General features: G+C 41.4%; 5 protein-coding genes across 8 annotated transcripts; 3 read left to right on the top strand and 2 right to left on the bottom strand.

Annotated features, from left to right (window-relative positions):
* Positions 1–132: 132 nt before the first annotated feature.
* On the bottom strand, positions 133–12,659 carry LOC131889848 (tRNA pseudouridine synthase Pus10-like). Of its 2 annotated transcripts, none has more exons than XM_059239056.1 (7): positions 12,370–12,659; positions 12,162–12,290; positions 11,808–12,097; positions 10,493–10,701; positions 2,136–2,451; positions 1,333–1,687; positions 133–265 (listed from the first exon to the last, which is right to left on the bottom strand). In XM_059239056.1, the coding sequence occupies exons 1-7, from the start codon at positions 12,523–12,525 to the stop codon at positions 224–226; spliced, it is 1,497 nt and encodes a 498-aa protein (XP_059095039.1). In that variant the 5' UTR covers positions 12,526–12,659; the 3' UTR covers positions 133–223. The 2 variants fall into 2 exon arrangements, with proteins under 2 accessions (XP_059095039.1, XP_059095037.1); XM_059239054.1 differs by having other exon boundaries at positions 1,306–1,687; positions 12,370–12,658.
* LOC131889850 (uncharacterized) lies at positions 7,159–9,806 on the top strand. The gene is made up of 4 exons (XM_059239058.1): positions 7,159–7,586; positions 7,920–8,069; positions 8,143–8,592; positions 9,229–9,806. Exons 1-4 carry the CDS (start codon positions 7,361–7,363, stop codon positions 9,522–9,524), a joined length of 1,122 nt encoding a protein of 373 aa, XP_059095041.1. The 5' UTR covers positions 7,159–7,360; the 3' UTR covers positions 9,525–9,806.
* A 1,584-nt stretch (positions 12,660–14,243) lies between the features above and the next one.
* LOC131889851 (ribosome-recycling factor, mitochondrial-like) lies at positions 14,244–16,466 on the top strand. The gene is made up of 3 exons (XM_059239059.1): positions 14,244–14,734; positions 14,832–14,976; positions 15,924–16,466. Exons 1-3 carry the CDS (start codon positions 14,347–14,349, stop codon positions 16,387–16,389), a joined length of 999 nt encoding a protein of 332 aa, XP_059095042.1. The 5' UTR covers positions 14,244–14,346; the 3' UTR covers positions 16,390–16,466.
* A 1,439-nt stretch (positions 16,467–17,905) lies between these two features.
* On the top strand, positions 17,906–22,002 carry LOC131890407 (E3 ubiquitin-protein ligase RNF8-like). Of its 2 annotated transcripts, none has more exons than XM_059239747.1 (7): positions 17,906–18,110; positions 18,199–18,637; positions 19,787–20,304; positions 20,372–20,591; positions 21,354–21,573; positions 21,660–21,820; positions 21,890–22,002. In XM_059239747.1, the coding sequence occupies exons 1-7, from the start codon at positions 17,973–17,975 to the stop codon at positions 21,928–21,930; spliced, it is 1,737 nt and encodes a 578-aa protein (XP_059095730.1). In that variant the 5' UTR covers positions 17,906–17,972; the 3' UTR covers positions 21,931–22,002. The 2 variants fall into 2 exon arrangements, with proteins under 2 accessions (XP_059095730.1, XP_059095731.1); XM_059239748.1 differs by having other exon boundaries at positions 17,907–18,110; positions 18,199–18,634.
* On the bottom strand, positions 21,657–26,255 carry LOC131890409 (cytochrome c oxidase assembly protein COX18, mitochondrial-like). 2 transcript variants are annotated; one of them, XM_059239749.1, is made up of 5 exons: positions 26,037–26,255; positions 24,387–24,753; positions 22,996–23,126; positions 22,579–22,738; positions 21,657–22,413 (listed from the first exon to the last, which is right to left on the bottom strand). In XM_059239749.1, exons 1-5 carry the CDS (start codon positions 26,246–26,248, stop codon positions 21,982–21,984), a joined length of 1,302 nt encoding a protein of 433 aa, XP_059095732.1. In that variant the 5' UTR covers positions 26,249–26,255; the 3' UTR covers positions 21,657–21,981. The 2 variants fall into 2 exon arrangements, with proteins under 2 accessions (XP_059095732.1, XP_059095733.1); XM_059239750.1 differs by lacking the exon at positions 26,037–26,255 and having other exon boundaries at positions 24,387–24,815.
* Between the last annotated feature and the right edge of the window lie 454 nt (positions 26,256–26,709).

Genomic DNA, 26,709 nt, shown 5'->3' with positions numbered 1-26,709 from the left:
GAGTGTACACGGCATGAAGATATTGTTGGGGTTTTTTTGAAGCTGGCTCGGGTGGTTGGTTGTTGGTTGGTTGCTAGCTCTTGGGGTGTGTGTGTGTGAGAGAGAGAGCTAAATGGAATAGGTTGTCGTTGGTGTGATGTTGCCGGATGTGAAAGAATTCGCATTTATTTCGTTCAAACCGTTAGGTTAGCAACAAGGAGAAGAAGACAGGAGACACAATGTATCACGACGGATGAGTTTTGGCCGGCCAATCCAAGTCGATTTTCTGGAAGTCATAGGCGAAAGATTACCACGTTAAACACGTTTTTCGTTACACTAGATATGGGTATTAATACGAAGTGTTGAACGAAAGAAAACTAAAGACATCTCGTCTGAAAATCTTGTTTGAAATGCATATACCCAAAGAGACAAGGAGCCTAGTAACTGAGCATAGTCAATTATGTTATAAATACTTTTGAGCAATAAGGGCATATCCCAGGAGCCAGAATTACTAACGATTACTTAATGTCACGCTTATCTTTTTAGAGATATTTACTACAATTGCAGTTCTAATTTGGGGGTGGTTACGCCGAGATTAACATTTATTAATCATTTATAAACTCGTTAAGAAATATTACTTTTATCATTGCAATAAAACATATAATCACATAAATGATGTGAATAAAAAAATGCCAAGCAAAAACTCGACCTTTTTTTCACTGAATAGTTAGTTACTGCTGAGGTTATAATCATTAACCCTTTAGGTGACAAGAAGAGAAGATTTTCTATCGGCTTTTCTAGCCGTTGCATGGAGTTTAATCCCCAGCATTATTGAAATGAAGGGTTATATTTAACCTATTTTGTACCTCATAATCTTTATATGATAATTTTACAATACATTGCATGACGAAAATGGTTATAGGAAATGAATTTTAAAAAAAGTTATTACATTTAGATTTCATAAAAGGTGCTTTTTCACCCAAGGATTATCATAGAGGTAAGGTTACTCCGTTGAAATTATTACAACGGGACTTTGCACCGAATTTTGTCGGATTGTTTGAAAAAGTTCACCAATAAATAAGTGTTAACAGATTGATTCAACTCGTAGATGTGTCTTAAATGTGGGCTGACACGGTTGTTGTCTTGAAAATATGTGTAACTCTAGGTAATAATCATATTGATGAACTGCATATAACATGAAATCATAAGACAAAGAAAGCATGGCGGGCCTAAGATCAACAATTGATTTGAGTTCGATGCTCGAGTAATAGATAGGGCATAATTGCCATTCTATCATTTCCCCACCAAAAACGTCCAGTCACCTACCTCCACATCCAGAGCTAGAATATCCACCTCTGTCTCCAGAATCGAGCTCAGATTCGGGATCGTCCGATCAAAGTCTCCATGAACAAATTCCTTAACGTAAGTTCCAGCTTGAGTCGAGAGTCTCAGTTTGAATTGGTCCGAGGTCAATGGGGTCACTTCCATGAAATACACACTTCGTTTACGAACGGCATTAGGACGACGATGAAGTACCCTGATTGGCGTGCGTTGCTTCAGTTCCAAGTTCTTGATGAGCTCTAATTTGGCCTTGATATCCGTCATCGACATGAGGTTAGTAGAATTTTTCCCAGGACAAAGACGACAGAGGGCATTGTACGTTTTCGTCTTCTGATCCTCTCCTTCTTTCAATCGATTCGTTTCAGCCCTGAAAATGACACAGTTGTGTACCTTCAATATCCAACCTTGTTGGTTTTTTTGAACAGAAAAGTTATTTTCGTGAATCGCCATTCCTTTGATTCAAAATCGTTAGATCCTTGGAGCAGGGCAAAATATGTTAAACATACCCATGTTATGTGCAAGCAACATATTTCCACGGAGACTAAATTTCTTTCATTTTTTTATGAAGCATAATACTTCATCATAAGAAATAAGTTAGCCTGCTTTTAGTCAATTCACTTCTTGTGCAAACCAATGATGAAGCATTATTCACGCAACCTCATAACTGCTGGGAGGTCGTTACTCATCAGTTCATGATATGTGGTCTTCAAGTATTGGTTGCTCAAATACACCATCAAAGTGACGTTTATTAAAGACCACAATTCTGCAGTCGAACTCAGTTGAACTTGTGCTCATCCTTTACTCCATTGGCTTACTTTTTCACTAATTGAAGGTCGTGCACTTGAACAATCTTGGAATGGGCGTTGATCTTCTTCTGTATCTCGTATAGCTCTCCCGGCTTGAACATGGTCTGTCTGGGATTTGTGAGCTCGAATAAGAAAGGCCGACCATCACCCAACATTCGCACGTCCACATCTTCACGTCCAGAGGAGCTGAAATTCGTCGAGTCAAAGACCAAGGCCTCCTTGATGTCGGAGATAATGAGCTCCTCTACCGAAGACTCTGCTTTTCGCTCGCCATCCACAAGCCACGGAGTTTGTGGGAGTTCTCTCGAATATTTATTATATCGTCCTATCATTGGAAAAGAATTCATTGTCAAAAACGTTGGAATAAGGCAAAAACAATATAGGCCCCGCAGACCATTACCAATCTTTTCAATATCCCAATCCACTCTTCGCGTCGAAAATCTATATGTCCCAAGTAACACTCGGAAATGACTAAGAAATATCAAAATGGCCGTAACATAGAGTGTATGTTCAAAACAATGCAATTATAAATATCAAATGTAACGGCTAGCGCAGTTTCCTAGCATGAGAAAGGTCTCAGGTTCAAATCTTACTCAAGAAAACCTTTAAATCTTAAGTCCATGACCTCTGATGGAGAACCAGCCGAATATCAAACATGACACTACTTATCAGATTATTGAATTAATTGAAGTGAAGATTGGCTTCGGTGGCTGAACGAGGTCCAACCCTCGAATCCGAATCCCCCAAAACAGTTGATGCAAATGCATTGAAACATCGGTACGTTGCTCTGTTATTCTGTTGTTCTGTTCGAACTGAAAACTTAATCTGAAGTTGAGACTATTTCAGAGGCAAAGTTTGATGTCTTTGAGGGGGTTTCATAAATCCAAGAATGATGCAATTACCCCTGCATGTAAGAAATACTAATATTTCAGCTCTTCATAGCTCTTTTTCTCAACAATGTCAATCTGGCCGTACTTTTACTCCAAGGACCAACCAATGTAGCACGCTTAGTTTCTCTCAGTCACTTGCTGTGCTCAACACTCAAGTGCACTCCTACAAACACTACAACATTGTGGGAAAAATCAGCTGAGGATAGTGCAGAAAATCGAAAAAGACCGGTCTTATCTCATTGGGAAAGGCGTTTATGTGGTTTTGACGGACAGTGGGGGAACAATTTAGGTGGATGATGATCCCTGTTCCGCGAAATGGCTCCGAAGTAACCAAAGAGTGGCTTCAAAATGCATTGGAGAAGTCGATCTCCGATGTAGACAAAGTCGAGGTGAACAAGTTGGAAGCGGAAGATCAGCAGGAATCCGGATACTTGAGTAGTATTTTCCGTGGCGAGGCATCAATTCAAAATGGGACCCAGAAGCAGATCAGGACGTTCATCAAAGTCATGCCTCAGTCTAAAGTCCACTTAAGCCTCATCAACACAAACTTTATGGATGTGACTGAAGTGGACTCTTACAATAAGCTTTTTCCGGATCTCATCAAATTTGAGAGGGAGCATTCTAAGGATGGGAAATCAAGGTTCGAAGCCTTTCTTCCAGAATGTTATGCCGGAGGCTACTTGAAAGACGACCCGGAGAATCGCGCTTACTACTTGATCCTGGCCAATCAGGCGCCCGAGTATCAAATGCGGCCATTTAATGATGGATTAAGCTACAAAGAAGTCCAAGCGACGTTGATTGGCTTGGCCTACTTCCATGCTTGGACTTACTGCATGAAACGGATCCGGAAGTTCGATTGCTTCTCCAAGGAGTATCCGTTTATGAGCAAGTTCTTTAATAGCTTTGATAGCGATCCGGAACTAGTCAATTTTGTTAACTACAACCTAGATCTTTTTGAGCAAGATCTCAAAGGAAGTCCAATTGAGGATCATCTGGAACCAATAAGGAAGCTCCGTGTTGGATTGGGCAAGAAATATGCCGATTTAATAAACGAAACACCTGATTTTCTCATCCATGGGGATATCTGGGGCAACAATTGTATGTTCTCCAAGAATGCCAGAATGAAGATTGTGGATTGGCAATTCACCACGAACGGCAATCCCTTTCTGGATTTGGGCACAATCGCCTTTATCAGTATGGCTCCCCAGGAAACAGAAGTCCATGTGAATGACATGCTCAATGTCTATTTCGAGGCCTTTACAGAGGTGTGCACTCAATGCCAGGTGGATATGCCTTGGAGTCACGAGATTTTCATGAAACAAGGATTGGAACAGGGCCTCATTTTGTGCCTCATGTGGTCCTCAACGTCATATGAATTTATATTCAAATACCCGAGCTTGAAGGACCGGATTCAATGGGTTTTGAAGAAAGCTGTGGCGAACAGTCCCCACTTTTTCAAATGATTCGTAAATGGTTATAAGGATATGAAAAGACCGAATTCTTTGGACATTTTCCACCTTTTCAGGGATGGCATGATACTGATCAATCTTAATTTTTCCAAATAAAGACGTAAATCTGCTTCTTGAATGAGCAACAAAAATACAAAGCGCTGAATTTGCGATAGTTGAGAAAAAAATCGAATAGGACTGCGCAATCAGTGTGCAAAAGTTATTATTGCAATGCATGTGTAGTCAGTACACTTTGGACAAGTAAATCCCTGTCAGCCATGAGACAGTCGTGAACGGTTCTTATCTAGCATTATTTGCAACTTTTTCTGGTGTATTTTATCGCTCATAGCACGGACCCTTCTCAAAATGAACTTATCTGTCCTTTCAGGGTTCTTCAATGCTCTACTTTATCATATCCCACCCTCTTGAGATCACATCACATCACTGATGGTCACTGGCATTTTTCAAACCAAATTATTGGGGCATTCATCTCTTCGCCAAATATGTCTTCGATAGTTTCTTTCAAGTTCTGAAGAAGCAATTGAAGCCTTTGTTGCATTGACGAAGTTAGTTCAAGGATGGAGCGGGTACTTCCTGGTTTGAATCCTGAGCGTTTCTTTGCTTTTTTTCCATTCGTGGGAAGCCTTAAAAATATGCCTATTAGTTTGATCCATTCAAGCATCATATGACGATGACAAAGAGTTTGTGAAATAAAAATAAAGGAACTGTAGATTATTGTTGTGAAATCGCTGGGAGGGTCCTTTAAGCGACAGCTCTCTGATGACTTATCACTAAGGCTCGGGAAAAACAATCTTTTTGAGGGCCAAAAAATACAATATTTTTTTTTGAAAGTACGAAATAATTTCGAACGCAAGGGTACTCGTATGAGCCTGTTTTGAAGTAAAAAAGACACGTCGAAAGAAAGAAATTCAGGATACTATATTAATTCAAAATCTTTGAAATGTAAAGGCCTCAAAATTGTCTCCTAGCTTGGACCCTCAAATCAATACCCTGAACCATGCAGGTTTCTTGATCAAATTGAGTTCCTCTGGGTACTTTATCTCGGCAATCTCCCAGGGTGAAAAGAAATAGGCTTAAATGCAAGTATTTTGACATTTGCTCTTTCGTGTGTAATCTTTTGGGATTCTAGTTGTATTTTCAGGAAAACTTTCAGCTCTTGCCAAATAAGGCAAGCAGGAACAATGTGAGCAATAGAGAGAGCCACTGTCTTGAGACAAACCAAGATGATACTGCCATCCCTCAATATCCCGCGATCATTCGACTATTTCCATTTATCCAAAAGTCTTCACCCCAACTCATTAAAATCTATTCTCCTTCTCCTCCTCCAGGGACAAAACAGTATTTAAAGAAGGTGCAAAAGGTATATTTTACAATACGTCATCAAAAGTACACATGAGCTTTTTCCTCAAACAGATTATAGAGTCAATGCTATTGTAGTGAATATAAATGTTTACACTTTGGAACCGTCCAAAAAATCCAGGCTTGTCAAAACTATGAAGTACTTGCTTATCTTACGGGTTCCTTCCATTTTTACAGATAAATGTGCATAACAATGTACCTTGGTAAGGATGGAGACTAGATTAGTTGTAGATGATGCTTCAGAGTTTGACCATACGAGGAAAAGTAGTTGGGATTCTATACCGTTTTGTAACCGGTAATACCTTTTGAAACACCCTTTATGTGGATTAGATGCATTTTCAGTCATTCCGTACAAACAGCTATCAGCTTGCTTGCTTGAGACTGGAGATATTAATATTCTTATTTAACATGTGAATTGTTGATCCTACTTTGCCGAGGATTTGGTTAGGCAGTTTTCAGCAACTGGTCAATTGATAAGCTTGAAAATGAATTAGTTTTCGCTCAAGAAGCTTTCGGTTTCGATCAGTCTAATTTTGCCTTTTTTACAACGTAACACTTGGAAGTCAGTTCTTTAAAGCAAAAAACCTTATTTCATACGTTCAAGCACGCTTTCTTGGGCTATGATCAGGTTTGGTCTACAAGTAAAGAGTATTCCGATATGTACGATGTCCCTACACTGATGATTGTTTTTTCTACTGGCAAGACACATGTGTTTTAGGAGACTCAATATTTATGAATCCCTGGAGGAACTCTATCATGAAACATTGCTCTGTTCTTGATTCTTGATCTTTATAGGGTCATTGATGAAAAAAAATGTTCAAAAGAGTAAGAATAACTAGCTTTCACCACCAAGAAATGCAAAGTTTTAAATGTAGCAGAAGTGAACAATTTGGAAAACCAAATGAAAGGAAATAAATATTTCAACAGTGTTTCTGGGCGTTATTTGGTGCGGTATCCATACTAAAACCTCTCTTATACCTTACCAAAGGTTATTGAAATCCAAAAAAAAGTTTCGACATTGACCAAGAAGAGTTTTTTAGTCCTGCTGAATACTCATTATCAGTTTCATCTGAATTATTATCTTGTTCATGTTATTATGGCCGGTCAATTTTCGAGGCTGCGTCACAAAAGTGAAAACAAGACTCTCTAAGTTCGACTTTAAAGCTCTAACCATCGCCTTATCTTGACCCGAGTCTCCTAACCTGAATTACTACCCTCACTATTCAACGATTTCGTGACCAGGATAAATGGAATAAAATATATTCAACAAGCCTTACACAAATCTGCGATCGGCCTTCTTCATTATCAGTTACATTAAAAAGTGCCCTTTGAGCGGAACAAAATCAATTAATCAAGAGGAAATCCCAACCTTGTCGGGCCTTATACCCGCTTAATCCAAATGTCAACATGTATATTGTGGCTGTATTTGAAGAAAAAAAAACCGAGAGATAACTTGAACCTGTCAACTCGGACATGGGCGCCAATTCGATAATGACTGTAAACACAATCGTGAAGCATGATTCGGGTCGTGTTTTTCGTGTCTGTCAGCGTTTTGGCAACCCATACCTTGGGGTGTGACCCTCCCAAAATTGAAAATGGAAGAATCGAGTGCAATAGTGACGAAGACACTTGTTTGGTGACTTGCGATTTTGCTTACATCACCTCGGATAAGATCGAGTTCTATTGCGACGACCCGGGTCTGAAAGCGGTCCAATGTGTTAGACCCATGACCATTCTCATCGGTAAGACAAGGGACCAGGAATGAGGTTTTAGCAATGCGACAAAGACGCCTGGAAGATTGAGATTGTCATGCACTTCAGTGTTGAATATGAAAATCGACAATTCAAACTTTTGTTAGGACTTCATCTGAGGAAATCCGCACATGATGATTGGTTCTTAAAGACCAAGCTTTTTGAGACGAATGGAAAGAATTATTCAAAACCTTTTTTTGCGAAGTATTTGAATGTAATTGATTTGTGCTTGGATCATCAAAGCAGAAACTGAAGTAGTGCCATGAAGCGATCAATTGAACGAAAATTGTTTCTGAAGTCCATGCTGAATCCATCTTCTTTTAGGAGGAGAGAGTGCTTTATTTGATGCCTTGGACGATGTGGAGCTGATCAGCACCAAAGCGCAACTCCGTGATCGTAAAATTGCGATGTTCCCTTATGGTATTGTAGCTCCCATGGTGTTTTGGACGGATGGCGTTCTCATGGCTTGTGGGGGTAAGATCAAACTGAAATCTTGGCAATCTACCGTATATGAGTGGGAATAACATATTTGATATGTTCTACGTAGGTCGGCGACCAGAGGGACGTGCCAAATCTTATGAAAAGAGTTGTTGGATCTATGAGCCCTGCGAAAATGAGTGGAAGCAAACCATTGCACTCACTCAACCTCGAAGCAATGGCGTGGGCGTGGTGGATTTCCGAGGCAAACCATTGGTTTACGGAGGCATGAATGAGAATGAGACGACTATGACCTCTGAGTTATGGAACACCACTTCCCCGGAAATCTATTGGATCCAAGGACCGGTTTTAGAAGAGCGAAAAATGGGCCATTGCGGCTTAAGCGCCAAAGGTGGTCAAAAGGCTCTCCTCACTGGGGGTTATCCTACTTATTTGAGCCAAGAAACGTTCGATATGTCCTCCGAAGCTCATGATTACGTGTTGAATTTGATCCATAAACGGTGGTATCATGCTTGTGGGAGCTATCATGGCCTCTTGGGCGAACATTTCATCGTCGCAGGTAAGAGAACCACTGACACGTGTGCGTTGGAGAGTCAAGATTTTATCAAAATAAAATGTAAGTGATATAAGTGACCCCGCAGAGACCTGACAAAGATCTATGGAAAGCTTTCAAGTAGCTAGGTGGTTCGTCCGTTGGTGAAAAAAAAAACATATGCAAATATCGAATAAATTTAAAGTAAATACAAATTCAGATGCCATTTCTTTGCTTCAGATTCTTTTCGGACCTGGTTTTAATTTTGAATGTTGGGATACTTGCTCATATTTTATAAGGCTGTCTCTCTGTAAGTGATACTCAATGTGTTTCTTTGTTTGTTGAAAAACTTTGAAGAAAAATACAATTCGTGGTCAGAAGTTTAAAGCCAGATATCTTTATCAGATTTTGATTATTCTGATGTATTTGAAGATCTGTCCATTTTCAAACAACACGCGTACTCACAACTTGCATAAGAACTTTCTGTACTTAGAACATCCGGAGTTCAAAACGGAGTCGTATATTTACATGTCTTCAATTTTGTTTTGATAAAATCTTGATTTTTCAACGTGTGCAAGTATAACATTGTGACCTTGGACAATCTTTATCAAGCAAAGATTAAGAATATGTTGCGCCATATTCCATGGTCAACCATCATTTTAGGTGGATTGAACGAGCATTTATTGGCTATTGATACGGTGGAGATTTGGAACCCATTGCTCCATTATTGGACTGAAGGACCGTCCCTTCCCGAGTCACGATCCTGCGGGGGAATGACCATCTTGGATGGGTTTCCCACTATCCTCGCCGGGAAATCCTTCTTACCCCAAACTTCGGCCATGCGGTTGAACGTCTTGGAGGATATGTGGGACTACTGGGACTTCGAGTTGAAAACGGGCCGCAACTATCCGGGATTGGCGTCCATTCCGGAGACTCTCTTTGACCGGTGCCTCACTTAAGCTTTTTTACATTCGTTGGCTACTAAAATTCACTTTATCTATTACTATTCGTCAACACACTTAAAAACATTGGATCAGGGAATTTCAAATCTATTCTAGATTGAATGTATCATTAACATCATTTCATTTCTGTGTGAACCTTGTAAGGAAATATGATTTTGAATTGAGGATAATCGAGTAATCGTACTTCCAACAGAAAAGTCATATTCTATCGCTTGTCAATATCAATTTACAATAGCTATACAACTTTTAGAAGCCTGCATAAAACAAGTTTAATTTTCAGCTCTATAAAGCCATTTTTTGTTGGACCGCTAAAATAACCATAAAACACAGTTTCATGTTAAAACAGTACCATTCCTTTAATAAATGTGGCTACCTTCTTGAATTCTCAAACTCTGGCTGAATTAAAATTTCGCAAAATGTTGTATATCCCCACATAGAACCTCCTCGATGTCAGTTCCGTGACTTTGTTGTTTAGGGTCGTACATTTTCCGTCCATCCGTCTCCACAAGCAAAATGTTAAATGATTAAAATAGCCGACTCTTTCGTTCAAACTGTAGAAAACCTCATTCAGGCACTGTGAAAGTGTCAAACCGACCTGTTAAAATGGATATTATCTCTATTTCTTCTTTTGCAGACTTCCTTATATCAGCCATTTTTCTACAGTTCCAGCTGAAGAGGAGGATTTTTTTCTTGCAAATTACCTTAGAGTTGTGGGGACTTATTGGCAGCAAATGTTGGACCCAAAACCAAATAATTTTTGACCCCTTATTTCTAATGTTCAACAAGCCAGAGCTTTCAAAGTCAAAATAATCTGGTCTCGGAAATAGCCAGCCAAAGGTGATTGATTACCTGGCAGGTTTGTTTCCGCAACGGCTAATGAGCAGGAGATAACTCTCAGCATAAGTTGCATTCATTTTTAAGCATAGATACAGGGAAATTGGTCTAAAAAGGGAATGATCGCTTACCAGCCAAGAAAATACTGTTGTGCGTCATCTTGACATCGGGTTGAAATCGGGATAAGGGTCGGGTAGGTGGGACCGGATAATGCTTTCGAAATTGCTCATCGCTCACATCCTGCAAGGATTTCTCCAGAGCCACTCGAGTGACCAAACCCATATGATAGGTTTTCTGTTTGTGTTGTCGTTGAAGGTACTCCAATTTGCACATGTCCACTCTAAACAAAGAAAAGCTGATTATGATAAGCGCTTTATGAATTTTAGTGCAACGGATATGAACCTCATTCAAAGTGAATGGCACAGGCTGAGAATAAGAGTTTCTCAGTCTTTTGAACCGAACTTGAAACTATTCATTTTCTAAACAGTATGTATGTTAGCTTTTATTATTAATCATGTATAATAGTTGGCATGGGCAAATATAACCAAGGGTTCAGATAAGCACCTCCATTACTGCCTCTACGACAACTTGTTGGAACGTGCTTATAAGTAATTGGTACTTGATGTGCATTACATTATTTTTCATAAACAACTTTGATTGAGATGAATATGAATAAAATGCACAAATGCTTGATCAAAAACCGACGCGTCTACAAATTGGTTAAAAATATCCTTCTGTCATTGTTGCCACGTTGCCAAAGAATGTTGGAGTAGATGGTGCTATCAATTATTGTCATCAAGCCGCCACGTTTATTTACTATCATCTTCTGCAAATTTGTCTAAAAATGAATTGCTTTATAGTCAAAAAAAAAGATGAACATTTTCACAATTCATTGAAAAACAAGACAAAATATGTTGGAATCAATACGATATTAAGTTAACACTCAAAGTATTGCTTCTTGGCAAAAAAGTACTTTGTCTCTCAAGTACGAAGGGCAAGCATTGCTTTGCAAAAAGTCTTATCGAGTTCGACGAAAAGACTCAAACTCACTTTCACCCTTTTCTAGCACGTAAAATTGTGAGAATCACCCTCCATTTTTGGCTATCTATAATTCTTGCTGAGATTAAAAACTTTTACATCCTATTCAAATTCAACATAACACGTAAAATTTCAATTCATTGGCCAATCCAGTGTGTTTCCAACTCACAATAGACAGGTTTGTGAAAGCTATAATCTATATAATGTTGTTAGACAGGCAAGTTTTCAATCTGAGATAGCACTCCATAAATCATTGCCAATTATTCGGCATGATTAAACCCCCTAGAAAAATGCTAATATGAGTGGGGGGTATTGCTCTGGCAACTTGTAAGTCAAGGCATTTAAACCACCGGGTCAACATTGGGCCAACCGCCGTTTGAGCTATCCGAGGGGCTTGATCGACCTTACAAACACGCCTTTTCGGCTTCATCCTCGGCTAAAGTGACTTGGAACTCGACAAAGAACTGGCAACTATCGCCCGTCACGAACTTCTTGCCCATGACAGCTTCGAATTTAGGGCCGTTAATCCACTTCCAAGCCTGTTTCACGGGCACCACGCAACCCTCGAAGAAGCCCGGGACACGGTCCGTCAAGATCAGTTTGAGCGAGTGCTCGCGCAAAGCCAGGGACGTGGGCACGGACACGGCCAAAGTGAAGTGGTCAGCGTCAAAAGGACAGTCGGTCAATTGAGGGCCAATCTGGAATCCAAGATGGCATAAGGCATGACCGCACAGTGATAACATCAAGCTTGGCAGTCCCCACCTGACTCAAAGCCTCGGCCATGATGGAGTCTTGCATGATGCCCAGACACGCCCGACAACAGGGTGGAATGGAAAGCGGAGCCTCAGCTAATTTGGCCTTTTTGGACTCGGGTTCCGTGGGATCCTGATCCTGGCGGGGAGAGACACGTCAATCAAGTGGGATGATGATGATGATGATGATGGGACAAAGCGAAACGAGTTGGTATTACGGTGGCAGGAGTGGGTGGATCGGCCACCTTTAGGAATTCGTGGGACTTCTTCACCCCGGCTAAACGCAATACGCAACGACGACAGATATCCGAGCAATCGAGCTCGTTGAGGACGCCTTGGATGGCCTCCACTGTTTCTATTTCGTGGGTCCACATGATCAAAGCGTCAAGTCGTATATGGGGTGGAGGGGATGTCTAGATTTATTCACCAATATCAAATTCAATGTATATGCATAATCATTCAGCATGTGGGTCCATCCATGTGTCCAGAACGTCCAGAATCAAAACAAGGGTGTTGAATTTTTTATACCACCCATGGACCTGACGAGGGTGGGTGAGAAAACGAAATGTCCAGCGGGATATTCCTAATACTAATAGAGCGCTCAGGCGGTCTTTATCAGGGATGGGCATTCTTTTAAGACCGTGACAGTCAGGAGTATCAAAACTTCTCAATTTACTAGTGTTTTAACTTACTCTTAGCAGCATATTACGTTTTATTTTGACATGTATTAGGGCAAGTTGCCCTGGTCTGGTTGTGTGGAACTGTTTAAAATAGGCCTCGGAATAATGAAAATGTGGCCCAAAAACGAAGGAATGTGCCCCACAAGAGGCTTGATACTCAATACTCTTGGCAACCCAGCCATAAATCACTTGGTAGAGCATTTTCTTTCAATGCTATTAATCCAGATTCCAGTTTCTTTGTGATCTTTAAAGCAACATGAGTGGTTGCTTTGACACCATGAATACCCAATTTTGGGGTATGGCAAGGCATTATGATATCTGCAATGTAGGCTAGAGTATCACTACTTGGGTCACCTACTTACTGGAGAATCTGAGGGAAGAGCCATCCTCTGGACTCAAAACATGCTGGGTGAACCATTACATTACAAATACGCAAACCCTATCAATTTGGTGCTCCAGAGGGAATTCCATATTTTTGAGCCAAAGCGGGGAGTTGGACCAATTGAATATGTATCTAGTGTTAACCTTCATGTTTTCTAGGGTTCAATTTCTATAAATATACTTTGTGAATTTCAAAATTGTTGAAAAACAATGGATGGGTTTTCATGATTTAGTGACAGATCTATGGTGCTTTGCAAAAGTTACGGTAACAGAACGGGTTTTTAGCCCTACCACTACTGTTAATTTCCTCTTTTTTCAACAAGAAAAGGAAATAGCGTATAAAGATGTTCTCCTCAATTCTTTTAAAAGTTCCCTCTCAAATGCAGTGGCTTATTTGTTACTAGTAGGATTGAATAAATAATCAGGAGAGGCTGCAACTAAGGTTATCAATTTTCATTTTTTTTCTTTTTTTAACTTAGCCTCAAAATGTAACCCTGATTTTCCTTGCGTCAAGCCCATGGAACTTTTTCCAAACCATGAAAAATACTTGCTAGAATGTTTAGCAAAAGTGACAAAAAGATTGAAACTAGGCAACCCTTTGCCCTTGAACCATTATATCTTACTAACTACATGTATCAGTCAATTGTTTCACGTCTTATTTCCTAAACGTTAAAAATTTGTACAAAATGTTTTTTTTTTTTTGCAATTTTAGGCCGTCTTTTCTTTTGCAAATGTAATGATATTGGTAACGAGTTACTTTTTTTTTTTTAATTTACAGCAGCAGTAATGCGTTACTTTTTTGGTAAAAAACTCTGAGTTATTTTGAAAATTATCACTCTTCTTTTTCATATTCATACCAATAGCAATATTAATAGTAATTGTAATAAATTTCAATAGTATCACAAGCTTCCAGAAGATTATGGGCTGACACTGATCAGTTATCATCAACGAAGTGGTTGCTTAAAACTTTTTTTTTAATTTCATTTCTGAAATATCTCCGCGAGCATGCCTCAAAACTAGCCCCCGCAACCTCAAGTGGACCAGTCTTCCAACCCATTCTTGGAACCAAAATACTAAACACATGAAACTAGAAAACCAAAAAAAAGCTGTAAAAAATCTACGATTATCTGCCTCATGAGGCTGGCCGTTCTCACCCTACTGCGGACCCCACGGGTCAGGCGCACAATTTGCCCGTGGACCGCTTTAACGCCCCACACCCGCGTGCCGGTGGGGAGCCAGCTCCACCCAGTCCTGGTTCCCCCCCATGGTCTCTCGGCCTTTCACACACACGCCCCCTGCTCGGCCAATAAAGGTAAAGCGAGTAAAGGCGGTAAGGCCGACAAGCCCAGTAAGGCCATGAAGGAGTTCATGGAGGATGTGTTGTCAGATGGTGAGGACGACGAGGACGAGCCCTCACAAGCCACCGTGAACGAAATCCTGGACGCCCAATCCTCGCCAGCCGCCCATTTTCTGGCCCGACACCAACAAAACGCCGGCAAACATCATCCGGATACGGCCAAAGGTAGACCACGCGTAACGACTGTTTGGCGATACATGGCTGTGGCCCACCTATGAATTGAGCCTTTCGGACTAACTGGCGCTTGGTGTCTTTATTTCAGGGCGCAACAAAGCCAAAAGTGGTCATACCTTGACCATGACTTATCAGTCGATGCGCCACATATTAGATATTGATCAATATTGGACCGATCTGGACCACGTGGTGGGCCAATTGCAAAAGTACTACCTCCAAAACTTTAGTTTAAGGTGAGTCCCCATGACTTCAGAATGATTCAGTCTTAGGTGGATCAGATCCATAAAAAAACGTACCAGAGGCCTGTTTTTTTTAAACGCTCTTACTTCAGAGTTCAGGCTTTTTGGACGTCACACAAACACAATGAACATCCACTTACCACTCTGGTCAACTTATTTTCATACTGAATAACGTCCAAGCACCAAAGTCCGAGGTCTCCGACTTTCTAAAAAAAGAAACTCGCTTTAGGCCGCATGGGAATGTTCTTCAGGTCAAAGATTAGTTATTTAATCAATGTCCATAACTTTCTTAACATGAAGTTCATGAAAATGGGGCGTGAAATATGTCGACATAATCACACACCTTCGACAATTTGGGTTTTTCAAATTATCAAGAATGAACAGAAGGGGCATGAAAAGGCTAATGAATATGAAATATTTACCATGTCAACTCTTTGAAAACCGCACAGGAATCAGCTAATCGCAAAGAAAGTGACAACCATTTGAGACGCATTTTTGTGATTGAGGGCTTTTTTCAGTAAAAATTTGATTCCAAAAAATGCAAGGCAAATTTGACCAATGGAAACCTGCTTTTACTTCACTAGTAAATGGAAACATGCTTTCCAGTCACGGACTGACGGCAATGAAATATAGTTTCGGAATAGTGGCCATTGTGTTCCGTTGTTTTGTTGAGACTCAAGGTTATTATCATGAATAAAAGTTGTTACCTCCAATGTTCCCAAAAGCCAAAGTTGGCTTTTATAATCTTGATAGGGCTTGTCAAGTGAACGCGTCCATGAACAGCTGACGTTATTCCATGGAGTAAAATCAAAGACAAAATGCCCAGCCAAACCGCTCTGACATTTATTCCATTTACTTGTCTAGGCTAAATTTTGATAGAAATATGTAAACTTTATATTTACTGCAACACGTGGCAAGTTTGTGATCGTTTGTACTTTTAGATCGGCCACAGCGGTGGACGAATTACTCGTTGACTTGGAGGGAGATCAATTTCCTTTGAAAGAGGTGGCTTCGATTTCGAAAAAAGATCCAAAGCGGATCGTGATCGATTGTCAAGCCTTCCCACAGGCCGCTGTGACCATCATCAAGGTTTTACAAACGTCGGGCCTGAACTTGAACCCCCAACAGGAGGGCTTGCGGATCTATGTACCTATGCCTAAAATAACCCGCGAACATCGGGAACAATTGGCGGATGGAGCCAAGAAGAAGCAGAAAGATTTTGTCGAGGATCTCAGACAAGTGTATCGTCAATATACCATCACTCTGGGCGAACTTGAACTTAAACATAAAGTCACGAATGATGAGCATAAAGTCATTGGGGATGTGCTCCTTCAGATCCTGCATCATTTCATGGGCGAATCAGAAAAAGTGATGCATGTCAAGGTCCGTGAGATCTTGGGTAAATGAGGAAGCGTCTTCGTTACTGAACGTAAAAGAAAAATAAAGACTTGACTGCCAATCCATGAATGATTGGTATCCTGGCATTATTTGAAGCGGTGGACCACTGCGGGTGCATTTTTAAAGTTAAAATTGTAGCTTAAGTCATATATTCAATTATGAGGAGGACTGTCCCAACGATGCAATTAAAATGGAACAAAAACACGTAATTTGTTTTTTAAAAGACATGTGAGACTTTTAACAAAAAATTTCATTAATAAGATTATCTCAATTATCTCTAGCACTTAATCAACCATCGTAATAATTCGTATGAAAAATGAAAGCTCCTTAAACCACTTTAAAATCGAAGTCTTTGAAAGTATATTTTGTTTCTAAATAATCACACATGTCTCTGTTTATGTAGTCAACATTTCATAACTCTCATCCAGGTTTCAAATTCTCGATTTTGGTCTACGTTTGAGGAAGGTCCTTCGACCAATCCCAAATATTATCCAATGAATAGGTTTTGCATGGATTTGAATTGAATGTGTGAGATAGTGAATGATTCAGAATTCAAGAAATATCTTTTGAGAACAAACCATTTTAAAGTATAATAAAATTTGATGAACTTCTAGAGAGATGGCTGTGACAATTTAGTGATATTTTTTTTTTTTTTATTGATAGTCTTTTCAAATTGCAATACGGCACTTTTTGCACTTTGTGCTCTTCACACCCATTATTTATTTTTTTTGTTATATTTGGTCTTTAAAATGGTTTTTAAGCCCATTAAATTGAAATTTTTGCCCTTTAATACTTGTATAGTATTGTAACTTTAACATTATCATAACTGGGGCAGAAAGTCAGCCAACACCAGAACTGGCTGCCCAAAAAATCTTGGGATCTTAGAATCCAAACACCCGCCCAAAATCGCACCGAGAAAGGGTTCAAAAAAATTTCATCACGCTGGAACGACTCATCGAATGAAAACAAGTCTCAACAGACAGACAACAATCGAAGCCTGCACTGATCAGGGATGCCCAAATGGCCGATAATAAGCCAGTTTCCAGCACAGATCAGTTGGAAAAATATCCGGGTCTCGGGCTGACTTGATGCCGGTCAGCCATTGATCACGCGTGCACGAATGGCGCTTGAGGGTAAAATTGGTCATGGACTGGGTATTCTACTGATGCTACACAAGCCATGAGGGTTGAAGACATGGGCGAGACCACCTCGTCGTCAGGCCATTAAGTTAATAGCATAGGGTCAGCCTAGATGTTACCGTTCGATGTCAAATCAGGATAAAACGACCCAAAAGCATGGGTATGGTAATACAATTCTCCCCGCTCGTTGACATCAATTGAAATCGGGCTCAAGATTCTGATCTCGGGGGTCAACTGTCTCTCTCTCGAGGGTTAGCCTGGCTTGAAGCTCATCCCAGGCTAGCCCGGCCCAGCCACCCAAATCAAATGTCTCGGGCTTGTCCACTCTGTCTCGATTCTAGTCTGAGGGCTCAAAATCGGTGGTCCGTGAATTGGCCAACCTGGTCTCAACAGCTGCCGCACAGCCTGGCCCAATTTCCAACCCGAAACGTCAAATCCGTGCGTGCTTGGAGCATGGCCCAGTCCCCGTCCACCGTGTGCGTTTTAACGGGCTGTGGATCCCAGAGCGTGGGCCCCTTGGCTCACCTCACCCTCGATCCGCAAGGCAAAAGCCCAGGGCGTCCCGACCCCGACCCCGGCCCGGCCCTTCAGGTGAGACTTGCCCGTCGATATGTATCTAGCTATGTTGGTATGTGTGGCCCTGAGCTCTCGCGTGTAATAACCCCTGCTGTCTTGGCAGCCCCACCACCGGGATTTCATTTTGGGCCGCAGTTTAAATGCGGATGTCCTGATTCGTGACGTGCAAATCTCCCGGCAACACGCCCTCATTCAAGTCCGATGGGGGGGCCCAGGCCCCGACCAATGGTGGCTCCAAGACCCGGGCAGCATCAATGGCGTCTTCCTCAACGGCCGCCCCATTCCGGTTCAGTCCTTTGTGCCGCTCCAACACGGCCATCGGCTCAGTTTGGAGCCTAAACACGGCTATCAATGGCAGGTACACCTGCGTCCCGCCCCGCCACTCCCACTGGACCCGGCCTCGGCCCCACCCATGAGTCGGTCCACCCCGGCCGCCCACCGCCTGCCCAGCCCTTCACGTGACGGTCCGGCGGCCAAACGTGCCAGACTGGCTGGCCGTGGGCCGGCCAGTCCGACCACTCGGCCCGCCCGGGCTCACGGTGGTTCAAATGCCGCGTCAAGTTTTAAGTTGCCGTAGCCAAATTCATGGATGCTATCAACCCCTTTAGTAACTATGGTCAGGTCTTATCGGTCGATAGGATGGAGTGAAACTTCATGGAGGTCTCATATTCCCGTGCCATCTGGACTCGAGTGGCCAGGCCGGAAATACTGATTTTGAGAGCTGGGGCAGCCCAACCTCCCTTGTGTGCTTCTCGCCCAATTTCCAAATAGCTTTCTATGCGCTATTTTGCATAGGACTTTAGTATTTTGAACATGTATTTTGTAGCTTGACATGCTCATCGAGTTCAACCATCCAGGAAAATATCTTAGAAATCATGGAGGCCTCAATGATGCAGGTTTCTTCCGTTTCAGCGAGGTCTTCAAAATACCAAAATGCCCGATTGAGGCATGTAGCCATCAAAATATATTTTGTACAGAATTCAAATGAAAGCCTGACCAAGTGCACTTTTGATGCTGGTAAAGCATGTGTAGATCAATCCGATTAGAGTGTTTCAATTCTAGCAACTTTGCCTTTTTAGCTACACACATTTTGTATGCACCTACATATACCAGAGAACCACTATACCAGTGTGCCAGAGAAAATATCCATATTTTACTTTGATTATGTTCTATTGGCTGCCTTCAAATATTCGCTGGAAGTATGTAGGTGTTTATCCTGTAGCCGGATTTAAGTCAGACTTGAGCAAGATTGAGTCAGAATTGGCTAGCCAGATCTGTCCACGCCAATTCTTTTGAGGTCAATAGGGAAGCCATAGACAATGTGTAGAGTCTATGGCCAACATCCTTCGAGATCAGTTCTCTAGTGCGTTTTCAACTCCAAAGAGTTTACGAGCAATTCGTTGGTGGATAAATACATTGTTTGAATTTAAAATGAAATAAAATGAATAGGTTTATCGTTTTGAAGTGCTGGGGATCCCATTCCCACTAGCGATAAAGAAGTAGCAAAAAAAAGGGGTTTGAAAAAAAGATGGTTTTCAAACACGGAAATTTTTAATCTGAGCTATAATGACATGAAGCTATAAAATTGAAATTGGTGCTCATAATTTTGGGAGCCAGAAAATACGAGGGCGTGTGAAAGGTATTTCCATCAAAACTTGACAAGACATTTGAACCACTGTGTTGAATTAAAGAACCGGAACCCGAACCCGATTCGAGTTCCCAACGTGATTCCGAAAAACCCAAGAATCCCGCACAATTGGCATGCCAAAACAGTGAAAGTCAGTTATCATCAGCGCATGAACCCGAACCCGAACCCGAACCCGCTTCGAGTTCCCAACGTGATTCGGAAAAACCCAAGAATCCCGCTCAATTGTCATGCCAAAGCAGTGAAAGTCAGTTACCATCAGCGCAGGAACCGGAACCCGAACCCGCTTCGAGTTCCCAACGTGATTCGGAAAAACCCAAGAATCCCGCTCAATTGGCATGCCAAAACAGTGAAAGTCAGTTATCATCAGCGCAGGAACCGGAACCTGGGCCTTCTCGGTCCGGCATCGGCCCTCTAGAAACCCCCAGAAATCCGGGTCAATCGCAAAGTCAAGACGGGAATCGAGGGAAGATGCATGAGCTGGATCCCGGACCATCGAGCAGTTTCAAGGCCAAATTTAGTGAAGAATTGAGTTGTACCATTTGCAACGAGATGTTCATCCAGGTAAGATGGATGCTGGTTTTGCTGTGTTCTTGAACCACACGAGTTTGCTCATTTGATCGCGTTCCAGCCCAAAACATTGCCTTGCGGCCACGTGTTTTGCGCGTTCTGCGTTCTGCAATGGAAGAAGCGATGTGGATCGGCCATGTCTTGTCCCAATTGTCGGCAAAAGGTCGGCCGGGACAAGATCACTCCCAATGTGTACGTGGAAAACCTCATCAACAACTTTATTCAAGGCTATGGGGACGATATGAAGGCTGAAAGGGAAAGGCAGATGGCCGAACGATCGGGTGAGTTCGAGTTCGAATCGATTCAAGTACACCCTGTATTCCGATCCATAGATGGTCATTTTTAAATGAGGTGAAAATCGCAAAAGCCCACTCTATTCAAAGTTCCTGTCTCGAATTTTGTCGTAGGAAGAGCTAATTAGGTTGTTGTAAGATATTTAGGATTTTTGATGATCAAATATTTTTGGTAGTCTCCTTGATCAATTTCGCATCATAATCCCGTATTTTTCGACACCCCGACATCACGAGAGGAATTGTGGTGCCAAATGTTAAGAACTTGGACATTGGGTGGCCAAAACGGGGTTTGATATCTGTAGTAGTTGATTATGCACTGTTTCTCACATTTAGCTAACTTTCAAGGGCATAATTTTGCTCCTTGGTTTGGAACCGGAATTAAAGTCATAAATGGGAACACTGAAACAGGGAACCAAGAGAATATTCATGGATATTTCTTAAAAAATGCGTCATGATATTTTCCCTTTTCCCCACTTGTACATTGGCTTTTGGAACGTGTTGGTGCGAAATATTTTTTTTTTCGGGTATTTGTATGTAATTGGTCAAATTCACAAAACGTCTTAATTTGGTAGCTCCGTCTTTACAATTTTATATTAGACTACTTTCAATTCCTAGTCTCAAAGCACCTGCATTCCGTTCGACCTAAAGCCTAAGAACGCACCTCAAGCAGGACCGGCTTTAAGTTAGGTTTTGAAAGTTCTCCGAAGAACTATCCAGTAGTCAAGCAAAGGTCCTATTTTCATATTAAAGCGCAAGAGGAGGCTGCTGCTCGAGCTGACGCCGAACGAGAGATGAAGCGAAATCAAAATAGCCGTGGTCGTCGAGGCCGAGGTCGCAGAGGGCGTGGTGCTTCCACGTCTCGGACCATCCGTGACATGTTTAGCCGAGTCAATGCGCCCAATCCAGGCGATCATCGCCTTCCACAACCATCCAATTCGAGTCAAAACCGCAGAGGTACCACAATGTATAGGTATGAAATCGAAAAACATAAGACATACCTTCCTCTTCGAGTTCAAATCAAGTGAACGGCGATTTTTTTTTTTTTTTAATAAATAGCACGATTGATGTGGAAAGCGATTCGGACGAAGACGATTCAGACGATGACATTCTCGCTCATGCCAACGAATCCGATTCAAGTGAGGACCCTCTCTCCGATAGCCCGGTACCCGGAGATCCTAATGCTCCCTACGGAGGTTACGGTTACTGCTACGGCTGTGGTGAGGGTCAACTGGCAAGCAAACTGAAGACTTAAGTAATGAGACTAGATCTTTTGTCATTTCTTTCAGGACGAACGGGTCATTGGCTCCCTGGTTGTTTGGGCTTATGAAATGACGTGTGGCTTGGAGTGTGGTTTTTCTTTTAAGAATAATAAAGCGTTTTATTCCTTGTTTCGCTGGAATCTGGCTCTTAAGCGTCTCAACTTATTTCCCCAATTGATCCATACATTCGAATAAGGTTTATCCGGATACTCGGGTATCTTTGGGATGCGGACCAGGGCTCGAAATCGCGGACTCATTGCGATGAGAGTCACGGCCAAAGCGGCTAAACTGCTGGCCGACCAATAAAGAGCTATTGCCGAAGGCACTATGGTGGCGACGAAGGTCATCCACAAGGAAAATACCCGCACAATGTTGGGTGCGATGGTCAGGAAACCTTTGGGGATGATGTCTTGATGGTGGCGACTAGCGTTGATCTCGTTGTTGAGCAGGAACCCCAAACCCACGGTCAAAGGCAGGATAAAGGTGGGATCGGCCAAGGTCAAATTAGGAAACGCCATCGTGCCTTCCCGAGACAGTTCCAAAAATCGAACCTGAAAAGTAGATTTGAAACCCGCATTTCTCGTCACTTCTATTGCGGGCTTGTTTTAGCTCGAGGAATAAAATGCTTTTGATTAAAATTGGGATCCTGGGTACTCTAAAATCAGTAAGCACAATGCGGTTGAGAGAGCTGGCTTTATGTGAAGCAAAATACCAACCATGATGGCCTCCTCCGGTATCAATTGGACTGAGAGAAGCCGACGCACTGCCAAGGACAGGGTGATCCAAATTGGGATTTGAATCATAAATGGTAAGAACAGTTTGGAAGCAGCGCAATTCTTCTCGATGATTTTCTCTTTCACCATTAGTCGCTGGGCTCTAAAAGAAGTAAATGATCTTAGATGTGTGTACAACCTTTTGTAGATTGACCTTGACTTGGTCCTGTAACTATCGTAAGTTAAGAGCTATCAATAGTTACGGCAGCTACAAGAAATATGTATCAATTAAAGGGTGGGGACTAGGGCTCCCAACAACTGAAATGTGTTTTCGATCAAAAGCGGGAATGAAATGCGTTTAAAGTGACTCCACAATGAGAATATCCGTTCGTAAAATCTTTGACCCCGTGCAGATCTCACCTGTTAAATTTCTTTTTGGCCATCTCCTCACTCCATCCTCGCTCTTTGGAAAGAAAAGCGGTGGCTCGTTGTAATTCAGGAATCAGTTGTGAATCCATCTCTTTATGCAGGAGCACTCGCTTGGCAGCCACCTAAACCGAGTAAAATGATTCGTTCAATGAGGCACGCCAATAGAATGCATTCTCACACACAAGTTCATTCATTATTGAGCCAGATTGAGGCTGCATTCAAAAGCTAGAGAGATTTTGCAATTTTGAGATTTTCTCACATATCATAAATCAAAATCAACGGTATTAGTTGAAATTGAAAACAAGGAGAAGAACCATTTCTCTGTTATTCCAAATGCTCAAAACCAGAAACTCCTATGAATAGAAATTTAGTAGCATTAAAGCACAGTTGTTAAATCAAATGTTCTCGTCCAAAACAAGCCAGATATCCGTTTAAAAGAAGGGAAGTGGAAAATGAGCGCACTCAGGCGAAGAAAAAACAATTTCATTGTGGCTAACAACAAAGTGTACTAAAGCATTGCAATGCAAATGGTCTCAAGTCTCAAAATCTCGAATGCAGTCTCAAATAGCAGTACTTAATAAATAGTTTAAGTCTTTTTTCAACTCTTTGCCTGAATTTACATTGACACTACGCAAGGACACAGGTGCAATTCGCTTGATAAAAGCCTTCAACATATTTGTTTTGAAACGGAATTTCCCTCAGCAACATTATAATCATGACACCAATGAGTGCGTTTTGATATCAGGGAGCCAAGAGAGGCAACTTTATTGTTTGAAACATATTCATGCCTAGTTCATAAGTTGAAAATCTACCAATCAATCAAACTTCATTTGAAGTTTTAAAGGCCATATTTTTACAATCCACTTTTGCTTGGGTTCTTTAGGCATGTATGGCTATAAATGATCAGGAAGATTTAAGGCACATTTTTTTAGCTATGTAGGTTCAAAGCCATCCAAAATGCTTCATGTGTTCAAGCCAATTTTACACAATAACTAGGAAAAGAATTTCATAGTAACGTTTATAGTCAGACTGTTTCATATTTACACTGAATGATACTATGTTTTGAATCGCTTACTTATTCCGAAAGTTACTTTGCTATAAAAACATGCTCAAATACCCAAAGAAAAGGTGGGAACAAAGCCAAGACCAAGTTTTAGAATACATAACATAGTCTTAATAACTAGACATGCATTTGTCCACTACAATAAAACACGTGTTTTTTGGGTCCTTGATTTCCAAGTGTCCTCACAATCCTGGCCAGGTAAAGTTCGACTTTAACCCAACGTATCAAGATTACTCCCAATTATCTTTCTCTTTCAACTTATTGATCATCAAGAAATTCGGGCTCTAAAACATCACCCACCAAAGTCCGATCCACTCACCTTTTGCGAGGTCACTTGTGCGGGTAGAAGGAGACCAAATCGGAGAAACACGGCCGCCCCCACGATCGTACCCGCCCAACTGCAGCCCGTGGTATCGTGAACGTAAGCCAAGGCCTCGGCCATGGACGTGACTGGGTATGAGCCCAACACTTGGACCAGGATCCCATTGACGGCTTGGACGGCCTCCGTTGACGACATGGCTCGACGAGATACTCGACCATACTCTAGAGGGCAAAGCGAGAACGGACCCGGAGCACGGGCAAACAACAGAGCTCTGGGCCGTTGGGTGAGAGAGCTTAAGCTTCGGTAGGAGCAACTGAGGCCAGGCCCACCGCGAACTGTCCGGACAAGACCACGGGTCAACATGCTAGGGTACAATCAATGGTCATGCATCATAATAATAACATCAACACAGTGCTGCCGAGTCTTCTGACATTCATAATCCCAACTTTGCCTTCAAATAATGCCAATGTTCAGGGTTCTGTAAAGCCAGGAACTTGTGGAAAATGCCAACATAACATGAGCTTTTGGCCTCAAAATATGCACATGACATGCCACATGGCAGTGCTGCATCAGGAGAGAGTACCTTGACAGCATGATTGTTGATAAACAAAGCGGAACCATGTATTGAAATGGACAATCTCCCAACCTTAGGAACAGGAACACTAAGCCATTGGCAAAAAAAATGCCCTTTTTCTTCTGCAAAAATAGCATTTTCAGTGATTTGGTTACAGGTTATGACTTTCGGGCCAAAAGAGTTGCAAGAACGTGGAAATATGTTGTAATAAGGGGAAAAATGTAATTTGTTTGATTATTTGAGTTGTAAAACTTGGTTCAGTTCTGGTTCTTTCCAAGGATTCAGTGCTCGCCCATTTGGATGAGAAAAAAATCACGGTCTCCCTTTACTGTAAAGTATATGACAATTGAAATTTTGATGTACTTATACCAAAGACATGTTTATATCCTGAAGCATCCGGAAATTGTTCTCTAAGGCAAATTGAGTGAATGATTTCACATTTCATTACTCAATTTTGACCTGTGTTCTTTAACGATTGGGTTCTCTGGAGGTATTTGGTTATTGGCTTCAGTTATCTCCTCTATTCTCCAATAGTATCCCTAGCTGCACACTAGATGGTTTCTTTTAAATTTCTTAATGGTATGTATTGCGAGGGTCCAAAAACATTGCATTATATCAAGGAATATCTATCTTAGATATTTCAGGGCGTTTGCTCATATTCAGGTCGCTTTAACCCCTAAAAATACCAAATCGTGGAACTTGGTTCGACAAAATATTCAAAGTATTCAAATTGCAAATGCTTTCGGAATTCATTTTGAGATATTTTTGACAAAGTGCCCTTTGAAAAGTATCATATGAATAAGATGAAAAGGAAAAGACCCACATGGTTCATACCGTCTTACACATTTCATACCTGAGCTAGCTGAAAGCCGCGATTCAGCCATTAAATATTGATGCAAACTTGTGAATTAACATAGAGGAGAGTTATAGTTATAGACCATGAGAAAAATCTGCAAAAAAGCGAAAACCCCGCCCACTCGTAAACTTGGCTACACACAAATGTTTTTTTTCCTGCAAGATACGCTCTAGACGTTCTTTTAAACAAGACACTTGGAGAAAAAAATGTTACGTACCTGCCAATTATTGACAATTTCACATTGTTGTAGGTGTCGCGCTGATCTTTAACCTTTGATCTTTTTTTCTTGATTGGACAATGACGTATGTCGTGGATAATATAGGACATGTCAAGCAAAGGAAATTCAAGGAAAAATGTGGTCCGGCAACCTGATTTCGGGCATTTTGGGGAGCGAGAACCAAGACACACTTCACAGTCAACTGTTACCATCCTCCCATTTAATTTTCAAAAATCGACTGATTTCGAGTGGGACGAAATGAACATGTTTGGTGTAATTCGGTGAACGCACTATCAAATTGGTTCAATACTATGATGCTACTTGCCTAGGAGAGCAAGTAAAATGAAAAAAACGTCAAAATGCAATGCATGCACAGTGTGGTTTGGCTGAGCATGTTGTCTATAATAACGAAATATAGAATAACGTCAGTTGTTCACGAACGCATTCAATTAAAAAGCTCTATTAACCATTAATTACCTTTTTGAAGACAAGTCGCCTTAGTCCGGATCAATTTGAAACGCTTCCAACCAATCCCGTAATGAAAACCAAACTTTTTTCCCATTTTGTTTACTAACCTTCAGTCAAAAGTAGGCAAATTCGTTGTCACAAAAGCAAAAAGATTCTCCCAAATTCACCGAAATCAAAAGGTGTATGTTTCGAATCTTTGATTTCA

The sequence above is a fragment of the Tigriopus californicus genome, chromosome 11 (assembly GCF_007210705.1).
Source record: "Tigriopus californicus strain San Diego chromosome 11, Tcal_SD_v2.1, whole genome shotgun sequence".
Taxonomy (NCBI): domain Eukaryota; kingdom Metazoa; phylum Arthropoda; class Copepoda; order Harpacticoida; family Harpacticidae; genus Tigriopus; species Tigriopus californicus.
This window is presented reverse-complemented; position numbering and strand designations above follow the sequence as displayed.